This window comes from Dendrobates tinctorius, unplaced genomic scaffold, assembly GCF_039654945.1.
Source record: "Dendrobates tinctorius isolate UK_male_01 unplaced genomic scaffold, ASM3965494v1 ptg000030l, whole genome shotgun sequence".
NCBI classification, from domain to species: Eukaryota; Metazoa; Chordata; class Amphibia; order Anura; family Dendrobatidae; genus Dendrobates; species Dendrobates tinctorius.
The window spans coordinates 26338267-26364272 of NW_027361698.1; the positions used below are offsets into that span (position 1 = coordinate 26338267).

A 26006-nucleotide genomic window follows, 5' to 3' on the forward strand; every position below is an offset into this window, starting at 1 on the left:
GATTTCCTTAGCATTACACTGGATATGAAACTATCACCTTTGTAATACTAAGCAGATCCTGAAAACATGATCTGTTGGTGTGCCTTAAAGCGAACTTGTTATCAGGATTTTGCTGTCAGGTTGTCGCTGTTACACTGGTTAAAATGATACCTAGGTTGATGAAATCCATCTTGTGATTGTTATTTAATCTTTGTTTGCAGTTTTCAGTTAATGAGATTCTCGTGCTTTGGGGCAGACCTGTGGGCAGGTCTTTTTTTGAAGCTTTGGCGGCCTCATCATCATCCTTTTTGGCTTAAATGACAAGTCACTGAACCTTCAGTGACTTGCCTCCTTTATTAAATACTGCGCTTGCGCTATTTATATTGTGGCTTTCACAAAAAAAGTAACTATAGAAAAATGGTGCCAGTGGCAAAATGGTGTCTTCAGCCAAAGTGCAGTAGCATTTATCTGTAAGTGATGCTCTTATTCTGCCATTTTGATGGTGTGGAAAAAAAAAATTGGCTCCAGCAAAATGACACCGGCAGCGGCACCTGCACAGTAGCATCTATCGGCAAGCGATAAATGCTACTGCACAGGAGTCGCCGTCGATGCCATATTGCTGGCATTTAATGTTTTTTTAAAGACCACAATATTAACTGCGCAAGTGCAGTATTTAAAATAGGAGGAAGATCACTGAAGGTTCAGGGACCTGTCATTTAAGACCACAAGGATGAAGATGAGGCCAGAGCACCACATGAAGACCCCCCATAGGCTTCCCCAAAACACAAGAATCTCATTAACTGAAAACTGCAAATAAAAATTAAACAATAACCACAAGACAGATTTCTTCAACCCAGGTATCATTTTAATCAGTGTAACAGCAACAACCCGACACTGCCTCTTGACAGGTTTACTTTAAGAACTGGAGTTGAGTAACAATGGTATACAGAATAACATATAAAAGATCCTGGGCATCCAGTGGCAGGTGGGGAGTTTGACTGGGGCGGAACACCTGTCAAACCGTAACGCAGGTGTCCTAAGGCGAGCTCAGGGAGGCCAGAAACCTCCCCTGGAGCATATGTGGTGCTGCATATGCTAGAGGGTCGGGAATGATTGTAAAGGTAGAGGGTAAAGTAAATATAGGTATACCCTACTGGGGAACGTGTTGCAGTCTTCAATAACTAACAGACAATCTCTGCCAACTCATACATCTAAAATATTGCTTGGCATGAACTGGATGAATAGTTATACATGCAGTGATGTTATAATTGTAATAGATAGGATTGTAGAGTTTTGTTTTCACATTGACATTAAAGCATTAGTGCAGCATTTATTTGGTCCACAAATCTGCTCTAATTCAATGTAACATCGAATAAAATATGAAAAAAGTAAAAAATAATTAAAAAATAATTAGTCATTGTAGATCACAATATATAGTATGAGATAAAGTTCCTTAACCAAAAAAGATGCTGCCAAATCCATGGGTAGCATGTATCATGTATCAGACACTGGCTGTATGATTTTTGATGTATGTTTGACTCCTTGCTGCATTTCAGAGAAAAGCATACTTTAAAAGCCGGATGGGTGCTACTGAACTGCATAGGTGACTTATCAAAAAGACTAGTCCTCAACGGCTTCTCCCCATTCTTTCCCCTAGACTGATGGGTCTCTTCCTGCATGTATAGGGAGAGACCTGTCAATCTTTCTAGCAGATAGGGAGAAGCTGTTGGGGACCGGCCTTTTTAATTAGTGTGTCATATGTTGGCTTTTAAAGTATGTTTTTCTCTGAAACACTGTAGAATCAAACATACATATCTGAAATCATACATGGGCAGCATGTATCCACTGTCAGGTTTAATAGCAATAAGTCACAATCATACAAGTAGGGAAACCGCCCATGCAAAGTTTAAGTATTATTCCTGTAGAAGAGGACTTGTCTATACATTCATTGCTTATTAAAAGGACAATATCCATCTTCTTCCACTAAGCTTGTGAAGAGCCTATAAATAAGATGTTACAAATCTATTATATTGTACATAGAAGCACATTTTAGTAGTTGGCCTCTGTAATGGTTAGAAAACATATGCAGAGTCGTTCATATAAAGATGTTTGCAGTCTAATAACTGAAATTGTTTCAAGCTTCATTGAGAAAACACTTTGGAATGGCCTCCATCTACTACTCCTCCTTTATTATTCGATTCTTCGAGCATGATCTTCTCCTATACAGGCATGCGTCTTTCTTTTCACTGGTTCTGGATGCCAAATTCCAATTGATCTCTTGTCTACAGCTGAAATTGTACTTAATTGAGGGAATACAGTTTGCTAGAAACTGATTATTCCAAAAAGCACCATCATTTTATGTTCTTATTTGTGCCATGTCTTGTTTCATGTATTCCTAATTGTGACACACTGTTTGTCCTTCTATGTGTCTCCGCTGCATGATTTCTTCTAACTAGATTTCTTTCTCAGACTTTCTATTTCCTATATTGCCGATGAACAAAGAGGAGGTGATCCACCAGTATCACCGTTCTGACGCACAGATGAGTTCACTGTGCTTTTAAATTATTTCTTTCAGGGCACAGATGGACCACTTGGCCCACCCGGTCCTGCAGGTCCTAAAGGTGACAGGGTATGTAGTCCACTTTACCTATTTTATCCTATTTTACAATGGGCACATCGGCATTGGTAAATTATTTATTATATTGCTTTGGTAAATAGTCGGCAGCATAATGTATGTTCTACATTTACCTGCATGACTTTGCTCTGGGTATTCCGATTTCTTGCCATACTCCAAACAATATACTAGGAGGTTTTTGGCTTCCTACAAGTCAGCAGATAGTATCAAACCTGATAGTATTATACACATGGCTCAGAGGGCACACATGATAGGATCAGAAGAATGGACTGTATCACACATGATAAGATCAGATCAAATATATTGCTCTCTGAACTGTATCACAGATGATAGAATTAGGTACTGAACACTAGCGCTGACAGTGGCTGTGAGCAGCCTGACATTATATTAATACCAGGCTACTGAACTGTTCTTACCATTATCGCTGCAGCCCTCTCTCACTGCTCAAAGCAGGGCTGTGGTAGTAACGACTTCCACTGAGAAATAGCTCAGTAGCCTGGCAATAGTAATACAAAGTCAGGTTGCCTGACCTGCGCTCACTGCCGCTGCTATGGTAGTCTTCTCACCGTCACTGCCCTGGAACTCCTGTCACCATTCACCGCTGAATACTGCATGAGTGGTGACAGGAAGAAACTATAACTATGCATAGGGCTACAATTAAATGGCACCTTTCTCACCCCACAACTGTGAACTGGACAGCCCATTTGGCATCCCCAGTTCACAGATGAAGCAGCCACAGTGTAGGAGATAGAGTCGGTCACCCATTGCAGTATCCTATGGTCTGGGGCTGTATTTGCAATAAGGCCACGTTCACATGTTCAGTATTTGGTCAGTATTTTACATCAGTATCTGTAAGCCAAAATGAGGAGTGGAACAATGAGAGGAAAAGTATAATAGAAACACGTCACCACTTCTGTATTCATCACCCACTCCTGGGTTTTGTCTTACAAATATTGAGGTCAAATACTGACCAAATACTGAACATGTGAACATGGCCTAAGTGTCATTCTCAGACACACCATCAAGGAAAAATGGCAATCCCTAGTGGCTTAACTAACAAGCTATAAAAAAGCACATAACACCAAGTAATTGTATATATTTATAAATAAGCTTTTAACCATGAATTAACAACAAAAATTGTGATAAATGGTTTTGCAAAATGAGCGCCTAAATGGCAGCCCTTGACTTTCCTGCTTCTCAGATCTTCACACTGCAACTTAAATTTCCAAGTTGCATTTTTAAGACCCTTGTGTAAGAAAATTGCATAACAAGTGTTTATTGTAGTGTTTCTTGTAGTGATATGATAAGTTAGAGAGATCATGTTCTACTTTTTACATATGCATATATGGAGATAAGTGATGTCAAAGCTGATTTTTAATGCTCACCCTCATTTTCAATTACAACGATGAAGAATACCCCTGCAATGAAAACTAAAAATTCATGTAATCTCCTCTCTGGATGCTTTGGATGTACAAATAATCACTAACACGGTACAAAGATATATCTTTCCTGTATCAAATAATCACAAAACATTTTATGTTCAGAATTTCGACTTTATAAAAAATATTTTAAATGCTCTTATAGCTACACAACAATAATAAAATAAATGTTAATGTGTATGCACATATATAATGACAATGAATGGCACGTCTACCATTCATCCCTGTGAAATAAGGTAGAGTCCTTCTTAAACTTCCTTAGGTTTTACCCTCACAGATTATTCACAATTACAAATTTGGGAGCAATTTTGTGAATTTATTTTTCTTTCCAGGGAGAAAAGGGTGTTGTCGGTGATCCAGGGCCGAGAGGACCATATGGTCTACCTGTGAGTCATTAATGCTTAAGTTCCAATATTTAGTATTAATTTTGTGTATACTGAAGTGCAGACAGTGAGGATACTAAGGCAGAGACGGTAGAAACAACTTAAGGTACTGTCACACTAAGCAATATCGCTAGCAATATCGCTATAACGTCACTGGTTTTTGTGACATAGCAGCGATATTGCTAGCGATATCGCTATGTCTGATACTTACCTCCGACCGCTCCTCCGCTGGTTATCGCTGATCGCGCAAGAACGTCCTAGACCGTTTCTCGTCGTCAGCTTCCTGCTGGGCTTCCTGTGGAGAGGCGAGCGACGAGCGTGGATGTGGGCGGGAGGACGTCAGGATCGCCTAGTGTGACAGGTAAGTAGCGACCCCTGCTATGTCGCTGGTGAGATCTGCCTGTGTGGCAGCTCACTAGCGACCACTTAGCGATGCACCAGCGATCCTGACTGCGTCATATCGCTGGTCGGGATCGCTGGTGCATCGCTAAGTGTGACAGTACCCTTAAGGGAGTTTTACACATAGCGATATCGCTAGCAATATCGCTAAAACGTCACCGATTTTGTGACGTTATAGCGATATTGCTAGCGATATCGCTATGTGTGATACTTACCTCCGACCGGCTCCCCTGCTGTCCTTCGCTGATCGCGCGAGAATGTCCGGCTCCATTTCTCGTCGGGCGCTTCCTGCTGGCGCCGACGAGCGACGCTGGACGCGGGCGGGAGGACATCAGGATCGCTGAGTGTGAAAGGTGAGTATCGTCCGCTGCATCGCTGCTGCATCGCTGTGAGATCAGTCTGTGTGGCAGCTCACTAGTGATCATTTAGCGATGCACCAGCGATCCTGACCGGGTCGGATCTCTGGTCGGATCGCTGGTGCATCGCTAAATGTAAAAGGCCCTTTAGTCTATATTCATGGTAAATAACAGAGACTCACATCTATGGAAAAGATACATTTAAAGAGGACTTATCACTTGCGAATACGATGTAATTGGTTTATCTTGTGTAAATGCCATTGTTCTCCTGAATATGACCTTGGTATTTTTTGTTTGTGTGCTTTTCCATTACTGAAATATGGTCCTTTCTTCCATGTACATAAATCTGGTCTTGTTAGCCAAAGTGGCCTGATCCTCATGAAAATGCCCACAGAGAAGAGATGATGACCACATTCTCATGGCTAACATATTAGATTTACATACTGGGAAGGAAGGGCCATATTTCAGGAAGAAAGAGCAACAAAAATAATTACATACGGTAGTTATAGCAAGTGACAGGTCCTTATTTTGTAAGTTAGCTGATTAGGTTAAAAGCCTTGCAAGTTAGTTATAGAAATGTATGATCGTCCATGTGATACCTAGACGGATTGGGTAAGCCAGACCGGGAGGCCACCGATACTCATCTGCTCTCCATTCTAGTTCATAGACAGGAGACCCCAAGTCTGTGACAGTTAGATATTTTTATAGGGTATAAAGAATGTTTTTTTTCTGATGGGATAACACTACTAACGAATCGGCAATTAAAATATGCAGCACACAAAGGATCTACTAGCATATGTTCATACTGGAACGCTATTGTGCACATGCTGTACATGTGGGTATAGTATATACAGTTCATGGCATTGTGCATAGGATTATTTCATGCTTGTCTGTGTTACTGTTAAAAAAACAAGCCTGAAATACCTCCATACTGGGCACAATGCTGGGCTGGAGATAAGATGAACTTTAGAAGCAATGAAAGACAGTTACTGATACATACAGCATATTCATGGCCAGTGATAAAGGTCATGCTGTTATTAATCGGAAATGTCACAATCTTTCCCACAGGGCAAAGATGGGGAGCCTGGTTTAGATGTAAGTCATATGGATGAAAAATGGGTCTGTGCATGTTGTATGTACATACCAAAAAACATTCCACTTTCATGTTTTTGTTGTTTTTCTTTCCTGTTTCATCTTTTCTTTTTTATTGTACAGTAAATGCACAGTTATAATATATTCTAATATTTGTTTGAACAAGATTTTAATACATTGCGAATAGCCAGGCTTAGGTTGATAGCATAGTATATTTGCAGTAGATACATGTAGTCATATCGTACCAATATGAATATTAAAGAGTGGCTTGACATACAAAGTAATTTTCCTCCTGAATCCCTATGTATTTAATGCCATATGAAGTTATTTCTAATATACTTGAATTAACAATTTCCTATCCTTCCCTAACTATACTACCTAACTGCTAATTGCTATTCTATTTTTTTACCACTCCCTTTTTGATGACGCCCTGTTTGAGAATCCCAGGGTTTGGATACACAAACAAAGCATCATCAGGGTGCCAGCATCGCCCACCACTCCCACAAGTGACATCACTTGCAGGGGCGACGCTGGTCTCTGCATATCGGGCAGTCTTAGAACACACACTAACAGAGCGCTCTGATGTCGGCTTGTTACTGCCGATCTGAGGCGGCAGCAGAGAGTGCACTGTCATTGCGCACATCACACAGTGCTCATCGAACAGAGACAAGCCCAGTCCCTGAAACGAGTGCCACTGATTACTCTTCATTTCAGTGAGGGGGCAGAGTGCTGCAGCAGTTAGATAGTGTAATTAAGGAAGGATAGGGAATTTTTATTCAAGTTTATTAGACATTAGTTTAGATAGATAGGGATTTAAGATGAAAATTACTTTGTATGTTGGACTACTCTTTAAGTATAGTATATATTATATTGGATCAAGTTTTTTTAGCAGAGCTCTGACCAAGAAGATAATATAAACGTAGAACAAAACGGAATGTTACAAAATCTACAAAATACATTCCTGCAACAATGCAAAGCAAGGTTTCCACATGATGCTGTGAAAGATTTACAGAAAGTTGATATCTAAGCGGGGTTGTCCCATAAACTATATCCATAGTATACAGTATGTGATAAATGTATGATCACTGGGGGTCTGACTATTGGGACCCACATCAATTCAGAGAATGGTAGGCTCAAGTTTCCTGTGTGAATGAGGTGATGGTCAGCTTTTCAGGTGAGAGGAAGATTAAGTTTACCCAGGGTCCCAAGCTATTCAGACTGAAAAAGCTCCATCGCGTCACCTGACATATTGTGACTTATGGGGTAGGAGGATGGTGGAGTCACATGGTAGGTGACTTGTCACTTTACAGGTCACATGATGGGTCATTTGGTTTGGTCACATGATGGAATCACAAACGCACATGTGGGAAATAATGAAAAGATGTAGAATTTATTTGCATGCATTGCCCTTGCTACAGTATTTAACCTTCAAAATTAATGCATTCTACACTTTAGACTACTACAATGCACACGCAGAGGCATCAGGTACTGTATAGAATAAGTGAGGACTTTATTTAATAATGGATGGCACTATGCATAACAAGGGTGAATGGTAAGGGATGGTGCTATACATAATAAGGGAGAAGAATGTATTAAGAAATGGCGCTATACAAAATAAGATCATAATTGTAATAATGGATGCCACTATACATAGTAAGAAAGGAGACTATGTAATGAATGGTTCTATACGTAATAAGGGAGAACACTGTAATAATGGACAGCCCAATATGTGCAATAAGTAAAGACAGTATGTAATAGTGGACAGCACTATTGATAATAAGTGAGAATACTATGAAATAAAGGAAAGTGCTATACATAATAAGTAAGGATACTCCTCTATGGAGGTGTGCCTTAAATGCATAGGTGTGCACAGTGGGGGCACTTTGGGTGAAGATAAAACCCATTTCCCTATTAAGCCGACACCATACCTGATCTCATGGCATGCCAATGACTGGAGAGCTGAAGGAAGTAATTTGCAAGCTCTTTCCTTGGTTGCCCAATGCTGCAGTCAGATTTTTATGCAGGTAATTTAACCACTGGCACCCCCAGAGTTTTGGCAACCAGACAGTAGCCCAGATTGGCCTCATTATAATCCTCCAATGTTTTGATGAAATCTACATTCACTATCTATAGGATAGGGACTGCACATGCTTACTACCACTCCATTTACAAAGGTAATTAGGGCCCCTTGTTCTAGTGATCATACATTTATCATCTATCCTGTGGAAAATTTGCATGTTGTTTATGGACAACCCGTTTTAGTCCCCTGCAATCTATCCAGTACATACAGTTAGACAAGGTAATTTTGTATATTGTTTCAGGGTTTTCCTGGTCCTCGAGGAGAGAAAGGAGACCCCGGAGAGAGGGGAGAAAAGGTGACCAGAGTGTTATGTGGATGTTAACATAGCAAGTGTGTCCCTGAATTTACTTGACTTGATAATAGGTTCTATAAATCCAATCTTTTTCCTGTGTGCCAAACACTAGTGATCGCCTGAACTGTGAGCATTGCCCTTAGAACTCCCCCCCCACCCGAAGCTGTGATAGTAACTTCTCAATGTGCTTAGTCATTTATACATGTTGACAAAGATACTGGGACAAGCAATCATTGCTATCAGGAAATTGCACAAAGAACAAATTGTTTTATTACTATGTCCACTAATTGACGTTTTCAATAAAAAAAATAGCTACAAGCATACACCTTTAAAGGAACCTGTCAGCAGGACTGTACATAGTAACCTACAGACAGTTAAAATGATTCCTTGGGTGATTAAATTTGTCTTGTGGTTGCTGTGTAATCTTTATTTTCAGTTTTGCTCGTGCAAGGGGGCGGCCTGATCGAATATCACCTAAAATGCTGAAAGGAAACTTCTCAAAACTAGACACTATTAAATCTAAAGACTATAAATAACATGTCAGGAAGAATTAGCTTTTCCAATACACTTCAAAACGTAGACTTTCAAGAAGTGGCACTTGAAAAACTAATGTTTTTTGAAAGTCTAAAAACTATGTGTGCACATAGGGGTTGGTCACTACCAGGAAAACCCTTTTCGATCTGAATGTTTTACGCCACTAAAGTAAAAACACTTATACTCACCTCCCGTTCCAGCAGTGTCGCCACTTGCACTCCTGGTGCTCTCTTGCTGTTGTTGTGATACATTAGTCCGGCACCCAATCAGCACTGGCTTTACTGTCATCACCTTTGGACAAATCAAAGATCAAGAGACAGTCATAGAGCAGCCGCAGGCCTGGATTCCTGTTTATGTTCAATATGTCCAAAGGCGCAGATGGTGCCCTGTTATGAATAGGTCACCGAGGAGGATAGCAGGAATAGGCTAGGCCACCAGGAAACCAGAAAGGTTGGTAACTCAGCGGATTGCAGACCCCTAATCCTAACAACACAACTAGCAGTAGCCGTGGGGTGTATTTACGATGCCCTAGATGCCTCGGCACAGCTGGAGAACTAACCAAGCTTAAAGCAAAAAAGGTGAAATCTAAACTGCCCCGGAGTAGAACCCCAAAGAAATAGATAGCCCCCAAACATATATTGTCGGTGAGGCAAGATGAGGCACAAACACAGGCAGAAAATAGACTGAGCAAATGATGGGGCCCAAACTGTCTAGATAGGATAGGAAAGGAAAGACACTGTCTGCAATCATGCAAAAACCCTAAAAAATCCAACACGTCTGATGTACAAAAAACACTGAGGTCTCACGACCTCTCCCCCACTATATCAGAATTCTGGTGTGAACTGGCAGCAAAGCAAAAGAGACTAATATAACAGGGGACTGATCAAACTAACACAAGTTGTTGCATATGGAGCAGGGTCCAGCACAGCCCCAGCAGGGAGCACGCTGAACCCTCACAGCAAAGCAAAAAGAGGCAAAACCAGATCAGATGCAAAGGATGTGTCTGACACATCAACATCAAAGATGTGTCTGACAGGATATCAGGACTCTTCAGACCTACAGAAGACTACCCATTCCTGCTACTACATGTGGGGACAAATGACACCGCAAGAAATGACCTGGAAACCATCTGCAGAGACTTTGAAGACTTAGGCAAGAAAGTAAAAGAACTGGGAGCGCAGGTGGTCTTCTCTTCCATCCTCCCAGTGGATGGCCATGGAACAAGGAGGTGGAATAAGATTCTGCAGGTGAACAACTGGCTACGTCGATGGTGCCGTCAGCAACGATTTGGATTTCTGGATCACGGAGTGAATTACTTATACGATGGACTACTTGCTAGAGATGGGGTGCACCTTACGAAGACTGGAAAGCATGTATTTGGAAGTCGCTTTGCTACACTTGTAAGGAGAGCTTTAAACTAGAACAATGTGGGAAGGGAAGCAAAAGACCATAAAAAGCCATACACCTGACAAATGCTATTGAGAACTCTGCTATTAGAAGTGGAAAGGAAGAACAAAGACAAAAGAATCTAATTAATAAAAATATTGGAGAAAGAGAAACCAATCGCAAACTAAAATGTTTCTATACTAATGCACAAAGCATGGGCAACAAACAAGGAGAATTGGAACTACTAACACAGGAAAAGAAATATGATGTCATTGGAATCACTGAAACTTGGTGGGACAATACACATGATTGGAATACAAGACTAGAAGGATACAACTTATTTGCAAGAAACAGACTTGATAAACGAGGAGGGGGTGTCGCATTGTATGTTAGAAACGCGTATATCTGCACAGAGATTGAAGCTTCAGAGACTGGGAGTTCTGTGGAAACTGTTTGGGTAAGAATACAAGGACAGAAAAATGGAAAGGACACCATTGTAGGCATTTACTACAGGCCGCCTGTGCAAGCTGAAGATATGGATGAACTCTTTATGCATCAAATGGCCAAGTTCTCCAAAAAATATGACATAGTTGTCATGGGAGATTTCAACTATCCAGACAATTGTTGGGAATCTCTCTCAGGCAAAACTAACAGGTCAAGGAAATTCTTATCCTCTCTTGCTGACAACTTTATCTTCCAAAAGGTAGGGGAGAAAACAAGGGGAACTGCTACCTTGGATCTAATCCTTATAAACAGGGAGGAAATGGTTGAGGAGGTAAAAGTGGCTGGGACCCTAGGAGGTAGCGACCATGCTATTTTAGAATTTTGGATAACTAGAGGCGGAAGACCTGTGAAGACTCAGACGTCAAGGTTAGATTTCAGAAAGGCAGATTTTCAGGGATTCAGAAAGAGAATTGGAGGGATCCAATGGCTGGATATCCTTAAAGACAAAAATGTCCAGGAAGGATGGGAAATCTTGAAAAATGAAATTCTCAAAGCACAGTTGTTAACAATTCCGAAAAGAGGGAAGAATAGGAAGCATTTAAGGAAACCAGGGTGGATGAACACAGAACTTAAGCACATGCTAAAAAGGAAGAAAAAAATGTTTATAAAATGGAAAGAGGGAGGCATATCTAAAGAAGAATATAATGCTGTCTGCAGAACCTGCAGGGCACAAATCAGATTAGCTAAAGCTGAAAATGAATTGAGGCTTGCAAGAGATGTCAAAAGCAATAATAAAGGATTTTGGGGATATGTCAAAAGTAAAAGAAAAGTCAAAGATGCTATAGGATTTTTACAGGATGAAAATGATGAAATTGTAAGACAGGATGTTGAGAAGGCTGAACTTTCAAATTCCTATTTTGCATCTGTTTTCTCTCAGAAAGGAAATGTAACATCAACTGTTCTTCCCTGTCCTATTAAGGGAATAGAAGAATCCAGGATATAAACAGAAAGATAGTGAGGAAACACTTAGCTAACCTAAATGAATTCAAGTCTCCAGGTCTAGATGAATTACACCCCAGAGTACTGAAGGAGATAGCAGAAGAAATTTTTGAACCCCTCTCCATAATCTTTGAAAATTCTTGGAGAACAGGAGAAGTGCCAGATGACTGGAGAAGAGCAAATGTTGTTCCTATCTTCAAAAAGGGGAAGAAGGTGGACCCAGGCAACTATAGGCCGGTGAGTCTGACTTCTATACCAGGAAAGATCTTTGAACAAATTATTAAACAACATGTATGTCAATACCTGGATAAGAATGAAGTGATTAAACAGAGTCAGCATGGATTTGTAACTAATAAGTCATGTCAGACTAACTTAATTTCCTTCTATGACAGTATCACTGATTGGGTGGATCAAGGAAATGCTGTAGATATAGTATATCTTGACTTCAGCAAAGCATTTGACAAAGTCTCTCATACAATCCTTATTGAAAAAATGACTAAGTATGGAATGGACAAGGCAACTGTTAGGTGGAATCATAACTGGCTTAGTGATCGGACCCAAAGAGTGGTCGTAAATGGCTGCACATCCAGTTGGAAGAATGTTTCAAGTGGGGTACCACAGGGCTCTGTCCTGGGCCCTGTATTGTTCAACATCTTTATCAACGATTTAGATGAAGGAATTGAGGGTAAACTAATTAAATTTGCTGATGACACAAAGCTAGGAGGGATAGCTAATACTAGAGAAGAGAGAGAGAGGATTCAAAAAGATTTAAATAAACTGGAGAAGGGGGCAGCAACTAACAGAATGGTTTTTAACAGGGAGAAATGCAAAGTACTACATCTGGGCAATAAAAATGAAAAAAGCATATACAGAATGGGAGGAATAGGGCTAAGTGACAGCACATGTGAAAAAGACTTGGGTATACTAATAGATCACAGACTGAATATGAGTCAACAGTGTGATGCAGCAGCAAAAAAGGCAAATGCAATTCTAGGATGTATTAACAGAAGCATACAGTCTAGATCACGTGAAGTCATTATTTCCCTCTACTCCTCTTTGGTCAGACCTCATCTGGAATATTGTGTCCAGTTTTGGGCACCACATTTTACAAAAGACATCAACAAACTGGAGCAAGTTCAGAAAAGAGCGACCAGAATGGTGACCGGTCTGCAAACCCTGTCTTATGAGGAAAGGTTGCAGGATTTGGGAATGTTTAGTTTGCAAAAGCGAAGACTGAGAGGAGACTTAATAGCTGTCTACAAATATCTAAAGGGCTGTCACATTGTAGAAGGATCAACTTTATTCTCATTTGCACAAGGAAAGACTAGAAGCAATGGGATGAAACTGAATGGGAGGAGACACAGATTAGGTATTAGAAAAAACGTTTTGACAGTTAGAGTGATCAATGAGTGGAACAGGCTGCCATGAGAAGTGGTGAGTTCTCCTTCAATGGAAGTCTTCAAACAGAGGCTGGACAGACATCTGACTGGGATGATTTAGGGAATCCTGCTTTGAGCAGGGGGTTGGACCAGATGGCCCAGGAGGTCCCTTCCAACTCTACAATTCTATGATTCTATGATTAGCAAATGAACAACTTAACTGAAAAATGCAGGATCAGGCAGGAGACAGCAGACCTCAAAATGCACAGGAAGAATCCAATCAATAGAAGCAACTGAGGGAAGCCTGCTCACTTATATCCTCCCAGTCAGTAACCCCTGATTTCCAATCTTCGTCTGTCAACCCAGCCAGCTTCACTGCCCGCAGTAGCCACCAGAGGGAGCCCCGACTCAGAAGTCAGATCAAGAGAATTCACAACAGTACCCCCCGCTTGAGGAGGGGTCACCAAACCCTCATCCACACCACCAGGCCGATCAGGATGGGCCCGGTGAAAAGCACGAACCAATCTCTCAGCATGAATGTCAGAAGCAGAGACCCAAGAATTATCCTCCTGGCAATAACCTTTCCACTTGACCAAGTACTGGAGTCTCCGTCTGGCCAGATGAGAATCTTCTCTACCTCGTACTCCAAATTACCCTTAACCAATACAGGGTCAGGGAGTGCCGCCATGGGAAACCTTTTCAACAAAGATTTATGAAAAATGTTATGAATCTTAAACGTAACTGGAAAAGCCAAACAGAAAGAAACGGGGTTAAGGATTTCCAAAAGCTTATAAGGTCCAATGAACCTTGGCTTGGATTTTGGAGACGCAACCTTCATACTAATATTTTTTGAGGACAAACAAACCATTTCACCCACTTTAAACCGGGGACCTATGGTCCTATGCTGGTTGGAAAACCATTGGGCCTTTTCTTGAGAGTGGGACAACTTATCCACTACTTGGTCCCAAATCTGCTGCATTCTCTCTACCACAGAATCCACACTTGGGCAGGCCGAAGCTTCCACCTGTCCCAAAGTAAATCGAGGATGAAACCCAAAGTTACAGAAAAAAGGAGACATCAAAGTGGCAGAACTAGCCCTATTGTTTTGCGCAAATTCGGCCAAGGGCAAAAATGGGACCCAGTCATCTTGATCAACAGATATGAAACATCTCAGATAGGATCCCAAAGTCTCGTTTGTTCTCGTAGTCTGACCATTGGTCTGAGGATGAAATGCAGAAGGGAAAAATAACTGAATTCCCAGTTTGGAACAAAAGGCTCTCCAAAATCTGGAAACAAACTGGACTCCTCTGTCCAACACAATGTTCACAGGAATCCCGTGCAAACGAACCACCTGTTGTAAAAACAAGGGCACCAACTCAGAAGAAGATGGCAACTTTGGGAGTGGTACAAGATGGACCATCTTAGAAAATCTATCGCAAATCACCCAGATAACAGTCATTCTCTGAGAGACAGGGAGATCAGAAATAAAATGTATGTATGGTGATGGATGCTTGGACTGGTGGCTGACTTATTATGAAACCCCTTCCCTCTGATATTACGACTGTGTGAGTGATTGGGTAGCCGCCAGTAGCAGCGCTAGCGTCAGCGCGCTCCAGCTATTTCTGTCTCAGCATCTAGCATCCTGCATCGCGTCTGCGATATCGCGGTGTCTCCGCTGAGGCTCCGTTCTCACCATGCTGCGTTTGCAGTTCCTCGAGCGTTCGCAGTTGCGACGTCTCGCACCTCTCTCTCATGGTAGGTCTAGACGGAGTTGTCCTGACGTCTAAGGCTACTCCTGTGACTATTTATACCGTGTCTGCTCCGCTGGAGTCTGTGACCTAGAACAGACTCAGCGGTTTTGTATGCTTTAAGCGTGCAGCTCTGTGACCTTAACAGAGCTTGCTTTAGTGCACTGGGTGCAGTGAACCCCGTGCACATTACCGCTACAGTGCTCTGCCTCTCTAGCAGCGGTCATATCACCTGCCGCACGGTGGACCCCGGGCGGCGAACACGTTTATTTATATTTTTTTAAGCGTGTTCCGCCGCCGTAACAACAACTTGATGTCTAGCTCCCTCCAACCAATGTCTCCACTCTTCAAAAGCCCACTTCATGGCCAACAATTCCCGATTCCCCACATCATAATTTCATTCAGATGGGGAAAATTTTCGAGGAAAGAAGGCACATCTTAGACGTTACCAGATCTCTTTGAGACAAAAAGGCTCCTGCACCAATCTCAGAAGCATCTATCTCCACCTGAAATGGGAATGAAACATCAGGTTGCCTTAGAACAAGAGCAGAAGTGAATCTCCGCTTAAGCTCCTGAATGCCAAGACAGCCTCTGGAGACCAATTCACCACATCAGCGCCCTTTTTGGTCAAATCCATCAGTAGTTTAACAATACCAGAAAAATTACTTATACATTTATGGTAGAAATTAGCAAAACCCCAAAACTTCTGGAGAGCCTTCAGAGAAGTGGGCTGAACCCAATCATAAATGGCCTGACCTTGGCCCGGTCCATTTCAATAGCAGACAGAGACAAAATGAATCCCAAAAATGAAATCCTCTGTACACCAAAGAGACATTTCGATCCCTTAACATACAGAGTATTTTCCCTTAAAATCCGGAACACAGTCCCAACATGTTCCACATGAGAATCCCAATCACTGGAAAAGATCAAAATATCATCCAGATAAATGATCAAAAACTTATCCACAAAGTCCCGGAAAATATCATTCATAAAAGATTGGAAGACAGAAGGGGCATTGGTGAGCCCAAAAGGCATCACCAGGTACTCAAAATGTCCCTCCGGAGTATTAAACGCCATCTTCCATTCATCCCCGTGCTTGATGCGAGTAAGATTATACGCCCCCTGAAGTCAAGTTTGGTAAACCAACAAGCACTTTTAACTCTGGAAAATAAATCAGAAATCAGGGGTAACGGGTACTGATATTTCACACTGATTTTGTTAAGGGAACGATAGTCAATACATGGTCTTAATGAGCCATCTTTCTTGGCCACAAAAAAACAGCACCTAAAGGTGAAAAGGATGGTCTGATATGACCCTTCTCCAATGACTCCTTGATATAAGATCGCACAGCATCATGTTCAGGTAAAGATAAGTTGAAAAGCCGACCCTTGGGAAATTTACAACCGGGCATTAACTCAATTGCGCAGTCATAACTCCTATGAGGAGGCAAAGACGCGGACTTACTCTCACTAAATACATCAGAAAAATCAGCCAAATAGTCAGGAACATCATGAGACTGGGGAGAGGTGGAGAAAACAGGAGTGTCACTAAGAAGACATTGACAACCCCAACTCACCACAGACACAGATTTCAAATCCAAAACAGAATTATGGGTTTGCAACCAAGGAAATCCCAGAACAATACTATCATGCAAATTGTGCAACACCAAAAATGTACAATTCTCTTGGTGGTCCGGGGTGACCCGCATTATCACCTGGGTCCAAAACTGTGGTTTATTCTCCACCAAAGGGGTAGCATCAATACCCCTCAAAGGAATAGGGGTCCGCAAGGGCACCATGGGAAAACCACAACGTTTGGCAAAGTCAAAATCCATCAGATTCAAAGCTGCTCCTGAATCAACAAAAGCCTTAGCAGAAAATGTAGACAAAGAGCAGATCAAGGTAACCGCCAAAAGGAACTTAAGCTGTACACTGCCCACCACAAATGAGTGAGCAAAACGTTTTTCTCGTTTAGGGCAGGCAGAAATAACATGAGAGGCGTCCCCACAAAAGGAGCACAACTTATTACGCCTTCTAAACTCTTGATGTTGCGCCCTAGACAAAACCCTATCACATTGCATGGGTTCAGAAGTTTGTTTGAAAGGCAGCACCGCTTCTCGCATAGTTTTATGTTCATGTAAACGTCGATCAATTTGAATGGCTAATGACATGGAGTCGTTAAGACCAGAGGGGACAGGAAATCCATAACATCTTTTACAGTTTTGCCAGACCTTTCCGAAAGAGAGCTGCTAGGGTATTATCATTCCATTTAGTAAGGACTGCCCACTTTCGGAATTTTTGACAATATAACTCTGCAGCATCCTGACCCTTGTTCAATGCCAATAAGGTTTTCTCAGCTTGATCAATAGCATTAGGTTCATCATACAACAACCCCAGGGCTTGAAAAAACGCATCCACATTAGCCAGAATAGGATCTCCAGGTGTCAGAGAAAAAGCCCAGTCCTGGGGATCGCCACACAGCAAGGAGATGACAATTTTAACCTGCTGCACCGAGCTCCCCGATGAGTTAGGTTTCAACGCAAAAAATAGTTTACAATTATTCTTAAAATTCAAAAATTTAGACCGATCCCCAGAAAACACATCAGGAGTAGGGATTTTTGGTTCAAGAGCAGATGATTGAGCGAGATAGACAGAAATTCCCCGCACTTCAGCAGCGAGCTGCTCAACACGATCAGGCAATTGCTTAGTCTCCATTAGAGAAAAAATCCTCCTACGGCCCCAGAAAAAAAGAGGAAAAAATATATAAAAAAAATTCGGACACTTTTTTTTTTTTTTTTTACAATTCTTTCCTTCTTTAGAGTACCCTAGAGTCTACAGTTAAAGGGAACCTGTCACCCCTCCCAGGCATTTTTAAGTAAGAGCCACCTTGTGCAGCACTAATGCTGCATCCTGTAAAGGTGGCTCTTTTATTTAGCGTCCCTTCCACCGCAGAAATAATCGTTTTTAAAATTGGTCAGACATACCTGATATTTGAATGGGGGGGCAGGTCTTTCCCCCCTGGACACAGATGCCTCACTTATGTCAGTCATGTCCTGCTTTTGAATTTGGCGCCGCCTCCTCAGCGTTCATTTCATTTTCTCTCGGCTTTTTCTCCCAGTCAGTAACCCCTGATTTCCAATCATCGTCGACAGGTGGCAGACTTCTGTCAACCTGGCCAGCTCCACTACCCGCAGTATCCACCAGAGGGAGCCCCGACTCAGAAGTCAGATAAAGAGAATTCACAACAGTGCCCACTTCCTATTTTCAGTAAAAGACGCTTCAGGAAGACGCTGGCTGTATTTTTTCTAAAGCATCTTATTTGGCATCTTTCTAGTCTTTTGTAGTGGCTTTGCCGCTGGTGTCTTTTCTTGTAAGTAGGTGCCAAGTTTATACTGTTACATTGCGCTGACAGGCTCCCTTTAAAGGGAACCTGTGAGCTGATGCATGTTGCCCAAGCCGTGGACAGCCTGTATCAGCCACTGGCTGTATGATCCCAGCCATGTATAAAAACATACTTTTAATAGCTTCTCCCCACCTGTTGACAGTGACTAGCAAGCCTCTGCCTACACACTCTGTAAGTTACAAAACTTATTGCTAGTATTCTGTATAGTGACTTCAGGTCCATTTAAGCATCACATGACTATAGGAGTCAGTACTTCAGTTATTCTTTACAACCCCCAGGAATAAGGGTGATCCAAGCATTGGGCCTGTGAGGAGACTAGTCATTTTCAAAAGTGTACGACAACAGCAATTTCTCTTTTAGAAATTTAGACAATAATGACAACTACAATTTTGATTTGATATAATATAAAAATAATAAATATGTACACTATTTAATTCAGGATTTATTAAAATGGATGAGAGCTGAAAGGAAATAAGAATATTTGGAGGCTATGCAATAATTTTCAGACTAACTAGCTAATTACAAAACTCTCATATGCCCTATTGCAAAAAACAAATGTAATCACTAACACAGCCATTCACTAAACTCTAAAGTCGTTGTCTGGTTTAGAAAACACATCCTAAGGCTAGGTGCACAAGAGCGTATCTTTTGTAATCTGATAAAATCGGATCATTCATGCAAATTACCCTCTGATCAGAATTTGATCAGAGTGAGAGCATAGTGGATCTGATTCTCTTGGATAAGGAGAAAATGGAGAAGAAAAATTCTTCATCTTCTCCATTCTTTAAGTGCGCAGAAATTGGATCTCACTCGGATGTCATCCGAGTACATTCTGATGTTTCCCACGCACTCACTGACTTGCATGGCCAAGTGAGATCCAAATATCGGATCAAACTCTGGAATTCTTTATTCTTTTCTCAGAAAGTCTCTGTCACAGCCCCATACAATAACATTGGTTTGAGTTTGATCCAATGTTTTGTCGGATTGCACTCATACAGTAAATACACTTGTGTGCACCTAACCTAAAGGGAATCTGTTGCCGAGTTTTTGCTATGCAATCTGAGAGGAGCATCATGTTGGGGCTGAGACCCTGATTCCAGCAATGTGTCGCTTGCTGGTCTGCATGTTGACATTATGCTATAATCACTTATCCAATGTAGACAACTTCTTAAAGTTTTATTATGATACTTCAACATATTGAAATAGGAGAAAATAATATTGTAATATGTTATCACAAGGCTCTTTTTACACCTCACCCAACATATTTTGGTATGTTTTGCGCACCTATTGCAGAATGTCACATCATTGTAGTCAATAATCGACTTTACTACTCTGCTAAATGGTGAAATCAGAGCGATAAAATACATTACAAAAGAGTTGTTTCCATCTTTAGAAGTTATCCACCACTTGAAAGATTAGTGATAACTTTCTGATCACTGGAAGTCTGACCACTTCCCCCACAGTTCCCATGAATGGGTTCCCGCGAAGCGCTATGTGACTGGAGCTGGGGCTGAGCTTGCGCACCAATGTTCCATTCATTCTATACGGAACTGCTAGAAAAATCCAAGTATCATACTCTGCTATCTCTTGCAGTCCCATAGAGAATAAATGGAGTGGTGGTGCCTATGTCACACCGGCATTTAAGAGCCCTATTCAAGATTGGTGTTGGTCAAAATGATCAGACTCTCACTCATGAGCAAGTTGTTACCTATCCAATGGAGAAGTGATAACTTCCAAAGATAAGAGTAATCCTTTAATGTTGGAGTAAAGCCCCCATCACAAGTTTTGTCCAGTGTTGTAGCCTTGTATTTAGGTGACTCAACAGTATGGTTTTTCTACGGCTGTTACTATTAATCAGCAGCTATTGCATTTGCACGCATTTTATATATCTTATCTGTCAGCGCTTTGATTTACTCCAGGTCTTCTTGTTTCCTCTCAAACTCAAAAAAATGCTTATATGTCAGGCTATTGCTGGCACACAGGAAAAGATATGGTTGGGCTTATTTTTTCTTATAGTTTAGTGCATTTCTAACCACACTACAGGCGTATTATAGAAAATTCTGTGCTGTCTTTTTAATTATGTAATTGATTTTGTTTTGTATTATTTTATCATAAACCATCTTCATTTATCACTGAGTGATCAAGAATGTTTTAATGTCTTATGCTATTTTTCCTTTCTAGGGGTGCATTCCCTTCTCCTCCTTCACCCTATATGTACTTTCCTGTAACTTTACTTGCTTACTTTTTCCCTTAAAGCTTTCCTTTCCCTAAACCTAACTGGTTTATGTGGTGGATAACCATGCCCTACCAGCCCTGGATTTAACAGTTCTTTTTACTCTGCACATTCTGTGCCTAAACTATACAGCGGTCGCAGAATAATCCCCCAGTCTTTCCTTGACTACTCTCCATTGTTCTACTAATTTTGTGGCTTCCTCCTCCCTTCCTTGGTAATAAATACCAATTTCTGCTTTTATCAGTTTTTACAGCCTATTGGTGGGTATGAAGGACATTTACGTGTATCATCATGACATTACATTCAATTACTTTATTAGGAGCAGGTCTAGGGACAATGACTAAGTCAAAATGATATAACATGTGAATACGAATCGCTAATATGTCTATATGAAATTGCATCTATCATGTCACACATAAACCTTCACCATACACATTAGATGACAGTTGACCAAGTATTTGTTCGGCCCAGTGTTCATCCATCAGCCATCTCGGCCCTCTCTCCCATACATAGAAGTGCTTGCTCAGCTAATCACTCCTGTTTTCTCTATGAGAAAGCCACGCCTGACAAGTCTGTCATCTTCATATGTCCGGTAGAACACCATGATCAGCAGTCTGAAATCAGATATGCCCGATTGATATTTCCCCCAGCAATAAATTGGACAGGACTCCTATACACATTAAACTAATGTCAGCAGACAGTCTACTTTGTATGGGGCTTAAGCCTTTCATGTTGAAGTGGGAGGTTTATTGATAACGATATGAAAATTACTTGGGAGGTCAAGCCAGAACTGACCTTTCAATATGTCATAATAGTATGAAAGGAGTTGTCTCCATATAAGCGCTGTGCTGTTGAGGATGGTTCGTTATTAGCCAGAACACTCCAGCGGACTTGTACCATCAGTATATTACATGGACAGATATTGATTGAAATGTGTGCTATTTAACGCTACATTTCTTAAGCTAATGAAATGTAAATTCAGAGAAGGCTTCAAGTAGGCAAAATTGAAAATGTATGAGGAGTGTCAGAAATCTTCACATATGAACCCTGGAATATGCTGTTTTCGATAGCACATTGCTTAGATTGTTGCAGTGGAGATGTGACTACAACTTGCAAACAATGCCCATTTGTCTTGGAAATTTGTAGGTGGTTCAGACAGACATGTTATTATTACATAATGCAAAGTTCCATTTTCCATTAATATGTGGATTAGGAACAATTCACAGATGGTCATAGAGATTATGTGGTTGGGCAGTGTTGTTGGCATACATGTATGTTGCACTTGTTGAACCTAAAAATGTAGAAAACAGGCCCTATTGTAGGTCTCCCAATCTGGGATAAAGTAATTTTTCATCACCAGTTGCCTTTGTACCTCTCTGTAATGCAACATTCACACATTTCACATCCACATCAAATTCAATGAGAGTCTCCATCCTAATAATAGTAATAATAATTATAATAATAATAATTTTAGTTATATAGCACAAACTAATTCCGCAGCACTTTATAATTAAGCAGAGACATGCACAAACAATAAAGACATCACAAAATTAACACATAGTTCATCAGTTATAGGAGTGAGAGCCCTTTTTGCATGCTTACAATCTATGAGGAAATAGGGGGACACAATAGGTAGAGTGTGCTTGTTATGTACCGTACAGCCATGATTATAATAAATGAGGGTCTTTCTATAAAGCTACATGATCCGGTCATTATCCATCTGTCTAAGGATAAGTTCTCACTTGCGTTTGGGTGCTCTGCATAGGGCTGCGTACTTCTTCCCTTCAGATCCGCATAGATGCGCATGCATCCTGCGTACCTATCTTTAACATTGGGTACGCAGGGACATGCGTTGTATGTGGATGCTTCTGCGTGCATTGTTTTGACGTGCCCGCCAACCGCATGAGAACGCAACATGTTGCATTACCGTGCGGTCGGCGGTCACGTCAAAACGATGCACGCGGATGCATCCTCATACAACACATGTCCCTGCATACCCAATGTTAAAGATAGGTACGCAGGACGCATGCGCATCTATGCGGATCTGAAGGGAAGAAGTGCGCAACCCTACGCAGAGCACCTAAACGCAAGTGTGAACTTAGCCTAAGTACAGTTGACAAGTGCTCTTTGGTTCAAGGAGGAAGTGGACACAGTTAGAGGGACCAGGTTTTTAGTAAAATTTATAAAGAGGGAAAAGGGGAGAATTAGGTTGGTGAATTGAGGTGAATGCATAACATAATAACATAGTTAGCAAGGCCGAAAAAAGACATTAGTCCATCCAGTTCAGCCTATATTCCATCAGAATAAATCCCCAGATCTACGTCCTTCTAAAGAACCTAGTAACTGTAAGATACAATATTGCTACGCTCCTGGAAGAGGTTTCTGTAACACCACCACAATAGAAAAGTTCTGAATAGACTTTTTGCTGCGCTATGGATTAAATCAGCTTTGGAAATAAGTAAAATGTTACTTATTTCTGCCAATTTTGCATAACAAAGCTGAGGATTCTACGTGGAAGAAATTCTCTAAGATTCCTTACTGAAAATCTTTTGATGCTCTAGATACTTTTAATTAAATTCTAGACAAACATTCCTGTACAGCATATGCCTACACATGTTATCCATATAAACATTATTATAATGAAGTCTCTTTTTTCAGTGCTCACACCCTAAAAAAAAACAATTATAGACTGATTTCATATCAACAAACATAGCAAGCGCAGCCTCATTGTAAATGCTCCTTCAGACCTCTCATCTGCTGACCCTTTTGATACATTTTTTTTATAAACCATTGTATTCACAGGGGGAAAAGGGAAAGAAAGGCAAAAAAGGGCCTAAAGGGGAGAAAGGAGAACAGGGTGCCCCCGGATTAGATGCACCTTGCCCGTTGGTATGTCTCAGAAATGCAGTAATCACAACCATGAAATCTAATATGTATTGCAAAGGTCAAACATTCAGAAACCCACCAATGCAAAAATAAATTCTACATTCATTTTGTAAGATGCCTAAAAAATTATTGTAATCTCACAAATTCGAAAATATTGTTTGCTTGGAATCTACTACAATTCAACATCCTGGAATGAGATCTGATCTGCTATACTTGCTGACATAATCACAATTAGATTGATTGCTACAATTGGATGGTATGTGGGTATGGGTAAAATGTTAGCATTTTCATAGGGCTTGGCATCTTGGTGGAAAATGAATGTTTGCTCTTTCTCAGTGTTCTTTTCCTTTTCATTTGAGCAGGCTTTTCATTTTAAAGGTTTCTATTGATCAGTAACATTACAAGTTAATCTTCACAAACAGGGTTTCCGTGGAATAAAGGGGGAAAAAGGGGAACCAGGTCAGCCTGGCCTGGATGGTCTGGATGCCCCTTGCCAATTGGTACAGTATTTCTCTTTCCTTTCCTCCCCTGCATGTGAGTCCATGTCTTACTCACCAATGCAAAGACCACAGTTGGAACATTTGCATTGAAAAAAATCTGCATGATCTTGCATGGATCAAGTTATTCTATCATATCACTAAACAAATAGTGGTTGTTCACCTTTGGGGACTTTTTTTTTACTTAAATGCATGTATTTTTGGTTACAAATCTTTTTTACGATTGGGTTTCATTTTACATTTTTCACCGTTTGCCTTCTCTAGCCTCTGTGTTGCACTGTCCATTACTGGCTACAGAATGAGTTTATCCACCAGTCAGCCTGCTATTGTGAGCTGATAGGGAATTTGTAACTCTTATCTCTCTTTTTCTGAGCTGCTCTAATCAATTTATGACCGGAGGCTGCATGAAAGTGGACCGTGTAGGGAAACAAAGAGCGTGTAAAAGCAAAACGGTGCAACATTTTTAATGAAGCCCAATTGCAAAAATGACTATTAGCCCAAAATGTATGCATTTAAGTGAAACAAGTTGTACCCAAAATTGGACAACCCTTATATCACTATTAACACATGTAAGTGCTCACACTTTATGTCCTTCCACTGTATTTTTCCTCAGAATGTTCTACAAGCGATCAAACATTGGTGTGTCCGTCTATTCAGATACATAACCCTGCAGTAAAATGTGGATAGCCGCTATAAAGAGCTTACCTCAGCGACTTGTGACTGCCTACAGTTTAGACAGTCCTTTCTCAGAAAACAAATAGGTCATTTATGTAGTGACGTAATAGCCTGCAGCCCAGTCCTTTCTCTACACACCCTTTATAATGGCTTAGATTCCCTGTGAAACTTACTCAACTTTCCCTGTAGTTTTCTTCACAGCTTCCTCTCCTCAACTCAGCATGAATCTAAAATCCTGCCCATACTAAAAGTATACTAGAAATCCCTTTCCTTGTACCAATATGGCAAATATGGTTATCAGAGTTACAAAAGTAGAAAAAATAGTCTGTCATGAAACAGTGTTAGGATCTGTTCACACTAATGTTAGGGTTCGTTCCCTAGAGTTTCCATCCCTTTTATATGTGAAGGGAAATATAGCTAATAAAATCTGATGGATCTATTAAAGGTGAATGGAATCTGTTAGAATCTAATATAATTCGTCCATCATAACTTTCATGGTTTTAATAATAACTAAGGCCATGATGCTAGTGTGAACAGAGCCTAGGAAAGTCAAAAGAGAGTAAAAACATGATCAAAAGACCAGTGAATTCTACTTTTTGGATGAATACAGACATTTTATGCTGCTGTGCTGGGGAAAAATGAAGCATGCATATTGCATAAAACATCTGTTATTTTGTCTTTCTTATGTGTCTTTTATGTCTGGAGGTTGCAGATCTCATTTTATAATTGTTACAATAATTATCTCAATTTGCAAAAAAATAAACATAAAAAACTGATGTAAAAAAACAATATTAGAAAAAATAAGCTCCTGCATTTCTTTTTCGTGTAAGCTTTTTTAATAGTCTGTTCAGCCATTTCCAAGCTATCTCATGTTGTCCTCAAATGTGTTCAGTAATACAAATACTTTTAATTAATCTGCAATAAATTGATGCCAAATTCCTTAGGTTTATTAGCTATTAACTACATCCAAAGGTGCTCCAAAGGTGCCAATCAGCCATACTTGCCATGAGTCTAATAAAAGCTATGGGAGTGTCCCCCAATGGCAAATGTTCAGGGGAAAATGAAACTAGGAATGTTATCTCATGGGAAATTAACTCCTGACACAGAAGTCTGCATTGTACTCTCCTCTTTGTCAAGACTACATGTTGGGAAGAGGGTGGGAGGAATA

General features: G+C 40.7%; 1 protein-coding gene across 1 annotated transcript in view; it reads left to right on the forward strand.

Annotated features, from left to right (window-relative positions):
* COL25A1 (collagen type XXV alpha 1 chain) overlaps window positions 1-26006 on the forward strand; it is a 288446-nt gene that overhangs the window by 247189 nt on the left and 15251 nt on the right. The window contains exons 31-35 of the mRNA XM_073572140.1: window positions 2555-2608; window positions 4386-4439; window positions 6260-6286; window positions 8605-8658; window positions 23583-23669. Coding sequence (XP_073428241.1) covers window positions 2555-2608; window positions 4386-4439; window positions 6260-6286; window positions 8605-8658; window positions 23583-23669 — 276 coding nt within the window. The remainder of the gene's footprint in view (window positions 1-2554; window positions 2609-4385; window positions 4440-6259; window positions 6287-8604; window positions 8659-23582; window positions 23670-26006) is intronic.